Here is an 8,964-nt window from a genome sequence, read left to right as displayed (position 1 = left end):
ACATTTCTGGGAAAAGACCTGTATGGCTGCGTTGTGAATGAAAGCAGGGACACGCACGCAAAGATTTGACAAACAATGTTCTTTTGTTTGGCACTAAGCTCAGTTTTTCAGGTTTTTTTCAGTAACTGGTAATTGGCCGGTGTACACATAAACCTGGCCTTCCTTCATCTTCCTCTTCTGTTAACTTTCATGGCAGTTGGCATCCATACGTGTTGCATTACCGCCATCTTCTGGTCTGTCCCGTGTCCCATCTATTCCAGCATCAGCACGGGCTGTGTGAATGCCTGAATAATGCAAATCACTACTGGTGCCTGAAAGGTTAACCCAATAATTGCCTTAAACAATGCAAAAGATCTTCTCTGATCACATTGACAAGCTGGAATTTCATCAACTGATCATTTCATTACTGACTGCCAATCGCTCCTTTATTCTTCTCAAAAGTGTTTTGGGGAAGACTTTCTCTTCTTTAAGACGATCATTTGGTAATCTCATCGTCTGCGCCTCAGGACAGACATAAACATGCAATTAAAGTTCTTTATTCCTCCAGTGAGATCCAGGGCCGGGTTCTGTGGTCGGGCTGATAGATGGGAGAGAACTCTGTCTCTCTCTCCCTGAACTTTTCCAGGCGGACGCCTCAGTGATAAAGAGAGGAAAGAGGTGGCTGAGAGTCTCTTCAAGGGACGGGAATGTAATTTCTGGTTTCCCGCAGAATTCAAACATCAGTCTCACATTTTGTTTGTGTTTCTTTCTCCTCCATCCCTCTTTCTGTGTCCCCGGGAAACCAGGTTATGCAAAAATCAGAAGCGTTTACATACACAGTTGTAACAATGTAAAAATCAACGTATACATAGAGGCAGTCGGTATCAGATTTCTCCACTTTCTACGACCTTATTTTAGAACCATGGATCATTTATTCGTCAGATCAGAGCACGTAGTTTGAGATCTTTTCCCCATACTCTAAATCTAATTTAAAGTTTGCGTTGTTATTCATCATTAATGTTCTTTTAACCCAGGGTCGGTTACAGGAAGTCTGTGATCTGTGTGATCACACTACTGATAACCGATTGATTTTGTTCATTGACGATTCCAAAAAAGATTCATTTAACGTTGCACAGGCCATGGGGCTGCCAAGACGCTCCCCAATAACGTTTTATTCCAACCAGATGGCTGCTTCCTCAAAACTGTTGACCAAAAAAAGACAAAGCCAGTGTTACTTTCTGCAATTCTACTAAGAACAGTGAGCAAGAAGAAGAAAAGGAGAATCTGGACACGCAGATGGCTGAGAAGATGCAGACAGTATGGTCCGACTGCGAAGATCAGTTTTATTTCTATCACAGCAAAGTGTGAGTCATACAGTGGACACAGCAAGTAAAACACTGCAGCAACGGTAAAAGAAGCTTGTGACGGCCTGTCTTTGACGGACCTTTAGACAGCAGTCAGGTAGGAAATCAGATCACAGAACAGCTGGAACTGCAGACAGCCACCCAAAATGTCTGACACCATCGTTCAACAGCCAGTTCAGGAAATGAATCATTCCTCGTGACCCCCCTCAAACAAATGTCAAATGGGGACCAAGTCATGGTTAAAATCTGGTTTAGTCTGTCCCGTGCCTACCTGCCATCAGAGAGACTACTTAGTATCAGACTTTGAGTTAAAAGTATCCACACTGCTGTAACAGCAATACTTTCCCAGTCTGAAGTCTTTGGGGCCGATGATGCATCGCTACAAGCGCTACAAAAATTGCTGGGCAAAAAACAGCAGGTGCATCTGTGGAGCGGGGTTGCACGTGCAACCAGGTGATCAAATATGATCACAGAAAAAAAAGTAGATTGAAGCAGACGTCAAGCTCTAGATGAGTTAATTCTGGTTTCATTTCAAAGAGGTTTACCTGGGTTTCCCCCCCTCCACACTCCTGCTCTGTAGCTCTCTCACAGCCCGACAGCTAACCAGTTAGCTAGTAAGTAAACGGCATCAACAACAGGAGGGAAGTGGTGAAGAAGGAAAGCCCGCCTCTTGCTTGATTTGATTGGCACGCTTGGAAGGTGAGTGGGATTCAGTTAGTTGCAATCTGCAACTTCACCACTAGGTGCCACTAAATCCTACACACTGGTCCTTTAATATATAAAAGTAAATTCCCTGTCATAACATTTTTTCTCTCATCTCTCCCTCCCTTCCCTCCATCACTCTCTCATCACATTAATTCCAGTAGAGGTCTCCCTTCCTTATCCCTTTTATTGAACTCCCTCTCTCTTCCTCCCTGTCTCATAACATGCATGTAATTCCAACACATGTCCTTCCTCCTATTTTCCTCCTTTGAATCTCGTTCTCCCTCTCTTCTTCCCTTATGACATTCATTCCACTGCGGAGGGAGTTTCCTCTCGTGCAGTAATAACAGGCTGGAAGTGCCCGAATGACCGATGCGGATCGACCACATCTGAGGTTCCTCTGGGGTCAATTCCAGGTCCTGTTTATTTAGTCCTAAAGGCTCAATTCAAAGCTGGAAGCCATTGAGTCCTTTGTCGGCAGGAACAACAGGCTCTTGTTTCCAATCATAATAAGGCTCATTTTAGCACGATGAATCAGACTGGAACTACTTGTTCTAAAAGCAGAGGGCTTGTTTTGGTGTTTAGTTGTGGTTCTTTGCAGCTCAGTGGGAAGAGCAAAGCAATAACACTGACATATCCCCCCTCAACCACCTCACCCCCCAAGCTGTCAGTCTCTCTAAATGTGACAGAGTTCAGGCTGGTTTACACATCATTCTGGGCAAAAAAACTCTCCTACTGTATGTTATGCAATGCTTTCCTACTCACATTTCTGTACACAGAGCTTATTATGCCACCATGATATATTGTTGCTTTAATGCTTGGTTGATTAATTGAAATTGAAAAATTAGAGATAACAATTTTAAACCTACTACAGTCTCAGTTTAATACTGATGCCTTTATATGACCTTAACAAACACACCAGACCATCAGCGAGAATATTGGTTATTTCCATGTAGTTATTCTTAATGCCAGCCATCGGATTCCCCTTGAAATCAATGAAACGAGGCAGTGGAAACACTTTAGTCCACAGGGGTCGCCAGAATCAACACAAAATGAAAGTTCCTTGTTGCTGCTTTAATTAATAGTTGTAATGTAATGTAATTTATAAATTTGTAAAGCCACGCTAGCAGCTTTGTGAGACTCCATAGAGCCGCTAACGTGGTTAAGAATGAGAAATATCCCTCTTCTCATTTCTCACTTTTTCTACACCCTTGATCCTCTCCGTCTCTCCCACCTGAGATGCGTGCGAAGGAGGCGAGGAAGACAAGAGGAGAGAGGAAGCGAGGCAATGAAATGAGACATCCGGCCGCCATTTAAAACGACGTCAATTAACCCCGACATGTGGCACAGCTGCATCATCTGAACACTGTCACACCTCTTTCATACGTCCTCGCTCCTCTCCTCTCTTCTCTCCCCTCGAAATGCATTTCAGGAATTGAGACATCCTTCAAGATGGAGGATGGAGGAGAGAGGAGACGAGTTCCAGCTTGTCAAACGTGAAGGTTTTTCTGTTTCTCTGTTTTAAATCATAGTGAATTAAATATCTTTGAGTTAACAGTTGAAAGATCAACTTTATGGTGCATAAACTACTGTATGTAATGGAGACCTCACACATATCTTCAGCATTTCTGCACTGACTTCTAAAACAATACTGCTATATCTGTGATGTCTTTAATATCTGCTGCCGGCTTTATTGGTCGGGCCGCATCAGGAACTCTTGTCAGTTATTTCGCTGTTCTGTTGTGGTTGGATTGTGTCACATTCTATCATGTTCTACAAAACAAGCCGGGGAAATCTTTTCTCTGAACACTCTTGTTTGGTGTCACTCTGGTCTTTGTTGTGTTCAGGCTTCGGTTTCTGTGAGTCACACAAACATTCAAACAGCGTGGGAACATATTTCACTCGAGCCAAGTGGGCAGGATAGGATTTGGAAATGCAGATGTGTGACAAAGCGCAGAACGTGTCAAAGAGTGTTGAAACCAAACTACTAGAGCTTTCTTTTGTTGGTAAATGTATCCGCTCACCTCCGCCTGCTGCACAGATGTCAAACCCTTACTGCTATATTATACAGATAAATGAGGGAATTGGGAAAAATACTGAACATGAAGAGGCCCCATTTTAAACACAACCAGTCGTCAAATATCGCAGAGGCTTGACAGCAGATAATAAAAGAATACGCACAAGCAAGGTAAGAAAGCAAATAACTGGAAAATTACTTACCAAATACATCAGCTGGACAGAGCAGAGCATGATGGGACACCACAGGAGGGAAGGAGGCAGATTGTTGGGAAAAGGAAACAGAACACATGAAATTAACTTTTAGATCCTCACATCTCTTCCTAATGTTACATCACTTAAATACCACTTAATTATCTCATGAAAACCACTAATCATTTAATTATGACTCGCAGTTAACCATTCCCAGCTTTCCAACTCTTTCAAAAGAGTGTGTTATGACAAATTAGGCCTAAATGACACCACTTGATCGCGGTGTGACCAAAGAGCGAAGACACTGCAAACCTTTCTTTGCTTTCTTCTGCAGCTTCAGAGTGTCTGAGGATCTCTTCTTGATCTCCTGACGGGCCTTCTTGTACTCTGTAGAGAAAACACACACACGGACGAAGAGTTGAACACAAAGTTCCCAGTGCAGGCAAAGAAACTGTGTGGACACATTAACAAAGACACATACATAGAGATATTTTAGGTTAGATTCACAGAAATACATATCAGATATGCATATAGAGAGGTCCGTGAACGCCACACAAACATAATGACACAGTAACTGCATATTTGAGTTGAGAGCAGAATCTGACTACCACAAAAATTTAGTGTAAAGAAAAAAAAAAAGAGCATGAAGGGTTAGGGTTAGTAACCGCTGTCTGCTGACTTAGACTAGTGGATGAGTTCATAAGTTAAACTGCCTTTAAATCACATATTTAAATGTATTTAATTAAGTAAGGATTTATTTAACTGGCTCATTAGTGCAAATGGAAACAAGAACACACTGTGTTACTGTGTTTTCCCTTTTAGACTGAAGTGCAGTAAGGTATCTAAATGTGTTGTATGTTTTATGTAAGATGATTAATAATCAACATAAAGCATTTTACAGCTTATTTATCTGTTCACAGTTCAGCTGAGAGCCTTCAACCTTCAGACCTTTCACTGGTTACACACTTCCTGCTCTCTGCCTTTGTGAGACAGTGTACTGTCGGTGTGAGTCTTCAGTTGTCTGTTTGTTTCTACATTTGCGTACCTTTGGCATGGTCTTTGTCCAGAGTGTTGGCTACTCTCTTCCACTCCTCCATCTGCTCCTGTAGAGGGTTGATCAGACAGTCCAGAAACACCCTGCGAACACACACAAAAACACACTGTCAGAGCAAAAAAGTCCCCACAGCATATATGTTAGGGTTTAGACTTTGTTTACGGTTGAGGTTAGAGTAAGGGCTGTGGTTAGGGATGTAGTGGTTATGGTTAAGGTTAAGGTTTGGCTAAGTCCTCAGGGAACGAACATGGGACAATGTTCCCTTAAGTCACGGAGTGTGTGTGTGTGTGCGTGTGAATAGCTAGAGAGGTTTCTTACTGACATAACTGTTGAAAGATGTACACCAGATGTAGGTGTGCAAATGTGAGGGCAAAGAGACTGAAAAAGATTCTTTGACTTCTCTCAAAATCTACAAAATGTATATCTGCTTTATCAAATTATAGAACCATTTTGATGTCTTGGCCCGATGCAACCCAACGTTTGTTGGACTGTTTTCAGGCTGTATTATAATCCCTGTCAGGATGAGGAGAATGGACATGGAAGGTAAAATGAAGGGATTACATATCCCATCCGGCCTGAGAACGTGGCTCCGAAGCTGGAGGACGTGGCTGGCGTGAAGGGCATCTGGGATATTTTACTTTTTGGTGGAAAAAATGGATGTTTGTATGTGTAAATGCATAAATATAATAACCAAGGTGGTTCCTGTTTACATTGTCCATCTATACAGTATCTCTGTTTACTGACTCAGCTGGAGCTCTCATCTTCTCATTTCTGTCTGACTGACTCTCTCCCTCCATACTGGGAGAGTTAATGGACTCATGCAGAGAAAGGAAAATGAGAAGAAGGAGGAAGGAGGAGTTGGGTCGGATGGAAATACAGATGAGGAAGCTAAAAGGATGCTGTTACAGCAGGAGGCGGAGAGAGACACGAAGGCTTCAGAAAATGAGTTTAAAGACGAGTGAATGGAGAGAATGAATGTGACCTTCTCAGGAGGCGGCAAAATGGGAAGAAAGCAGCACACATGGTTGAGGCTCATAATGGCAACGAATAAATACATAATAATTGATCAGGATAATCTTTTTAGCTGTAACAATGTGGTTAGATGGAATCAAAGACTGAACAGGGAGAGAGCAAGATGGAGGCTGGAAAATCTGAAACAGGAGGAAGAGGAGGAGTAGGTTGCCATGGAGAGCTGGGAGGAGAAGCTACACCTGTTCAACACACACACACACACACACACACACACAGATCTACTCACATGGAGAACTGGCGGAGTTTGGCCTCGATGCTGCGGTGCCTCATGCACATCCTGGTCAGGGCTGAACCGATGTCCCTGGTCCCTCCTGACAACAAACAGAGAGAGAGGGAGACGACAATCTGTCAGTCACATTTCAACAGTGGCCGTGGATCACTGGAAGCTCCTCAGAACTGAAACTTAAACAATAAAAAAAAAGATTTAAAACACATTTTAATTTGCATTTTTCAGTTTTATTCCAATTTCAAAGTCAAGCCTTGATCTGACTTCAGTAGCCCATTTCAGACATGGATTTCATTTTGTGAATGCACTGACAATGTCACTTGTACAATGTATCACTTTAAATGAATGACAACTGTTCCCCTTCATGTATGGCTGCCAAATATTGTGCAAACATTATGGTTTTAGAAGCAACTGTCCTGCTCTTTATGGAACATTTGCATCATGGAGACCTACGCTTGAACACCAAAAAGCCATTACTTTAACTGAAGAAACCCACAGTGTTACAGAGTCCACGTGTAAACAGTTGGCATCATTCCCTAAACTTGCATTAAAAAGGCTGCAGGAAGACGTCTTCTATTGACGTAACAAAGACCAGAGGAGGTCAGAGGTCATGTAGCCCTGTAGCTGACAGGTATTCTGAGCGTGTCCCTTGCTCAAGGACTCTCCAGCAGGGTGGAAACGAGCCTGTTTGGTGCACCAGAAGCTCCACAGGCACCCGAAGGGACCAGATGGTCGTCCTCTCTCTCCCCCAGACAGAACACTCCCTATTGGGGAAAGGTTCACCAGACCTCAGCCTGTCAGCCTGGAGATCCAACAACCCTCCAATGCACAACGTTTGTGTTAATCCACATGAAGAATCAGAAGAAAACCATGCTGAGGTCTGAACCTGGACCTAAACTTTATACAAATACAATTCTGATTTTGTATGTTATACTTTCTCTAACTGATATCTGACAGTTGGTCTTATTTGATCCGTATCTTAGACTCATTCATGTGTACTCAGTTACTCTTCAACTTTCAACGAAGAGTCCCCATAAGTACAATATAAGAGCGAGTGTGTGTATCTGGGGTGGGGTAGTGAGCACTGCATTGCACCACTGACACCTCATTCTCTCCTCTGCTCTCCACACGTCCTCCTTCCTTCCTCCTCTCCGTATCTCTTGTACACATCTTCCTCTCACCTGATCTCTTATTTTCTTCCCTCTCTTTAGCCTCCTCAGGTCGAGTTACTCTTCATCGCAGCACAAAATGACCATCATTTAAGAACAATGTATTACTATATATGTGATCATGGTGGTTTGTTGAAGATGGACTCAAAGACCAGCTGCTGAGATTTCTAAATCCTTCTGAGTGAAGACTTATAAAAGGTTTCTGTGAGCAGGGTCTCAGAATGCATCAGGTAGAAATGCTACAATCAGTTTTAGTATTCTAGTCATCACTGTGGTGATATATTGTTCCTTGTTGGACATTACTGTTTAAACTCTGCTCTATCTGTATTGACTTGTTCTTTAGAGGCCAAAGCGCTCAAAGCAAAGAGAACTTAAGCTAGATTTATAATAAATAACAAAAGAAAAGGAGTTGCAATCTGCTACTTCACTCTAAATACCACTAAATCCTACACACTGGTCCTTAAAGTAAATAATTAATACACTTCTTGCAGAAATCTCCTCACCGTCACTCGGAGGGATCTCGTGTGATACATCCATTTAGTGTTGTGGGGGCGACACATGAAATAAAACTATGAATTACAACCTCACTGTAGTCACTGTATGTATCTACACTCCTGTGAACCCCTCGTGTCCACAGTCAACCCGACTTTAGGTGATGATGCTGCACTTCCTCCTTCTCATCGAGTGTTGTACTGGACAGTTTCTGTCTGCCTTCAACCTCCATCTCTGTCAACTGTCTGTTCAAATGTTTCTTCAGAGGGCTTTCATTGTGTTCACTGGTGTCAATACGGAGCAAAAGTTCTAAATGTCTGACGGCATTGTGGAGGTTTTTCTACATTAAAATCATAAAGCAATTGTTTGAATATTCCTTCAGGTTTTCAGAAAGACATTTCAAGGCTCTGTTGTTGATACCGACAGGATATACTGAGTTCTCTTTACCCCTGCCCTCGGGCCCCCTGGGCCTGTGCCCGGTACGGTTCATCAGTAATGCTTCGAGCCATTTTTCTGTTGAAGATCTAAACCTCTTCTCACTCCAAACACCATCTCCTCTTCACTCTTCCTCCGGTCCTCCTTCACACCATCTCTCTCCACCATTCCCACTCCTCTCTCTTCACACATCATCCTCCGCTCTCCTCTCTTACATTTCCATCCTTCCTCTTTCCTCTTTTTCTTCACTCCGTTCCTCATCCTCTTCCTCCCCTCTTCTCACCTCCAGATGAGGTGTTACCT

The 8,964-nt window shown here is 42.8% G+C and overlaps 1 protein-coding gene across 1 annotated transcript in view; it reads right to left on the bottom strand.

Moving 5' to 3' along the window:
- Window positions 1-8,964, bottom strand: part of LOC118342382 (protein MTSS 1-like) — a gene marked incomplete in the record, with an annotated part of 59,313 nt that overhangs the window by 12,117 nt on the left and 38,232 nt on the right. Inside the window, 4 exon segments of the mRNA XM_035680895.1 lie at window positions 4,266-4,277; window positions 4,566-4,640; window positions 5,299-5,390; window positions 6,566-6,650. Of these exon segments, the coding sequence (XP_035536788.1) occupies window positions 4,266-4,277; window positions 4,566-4,640; window positions 5,299-5,390; window positions 6,566-6,650 (264 nt within the window).

Source organism: Morone saxatilis, unplaced genomic scaffold (genome assembly GCF_004916995.1).
Source record: "Morone saxatilis isolate NCDOM2014 unplaced genomic scaffold, NCSU_SB_2.0 Contig9, whole genome shotgun sequence".
In the NCBI taxonomy this organism is placed as follows: domain Eukaryota; kingdom Metazoa; phylum Chordata; class Actinopteri; family Moronidae; genus Morone; species Morone saxatilis.
Note: the sequence above shows the minus strand (reverse complement) of the source record. Positions and strands in the feature narration are given on the sequence as shown.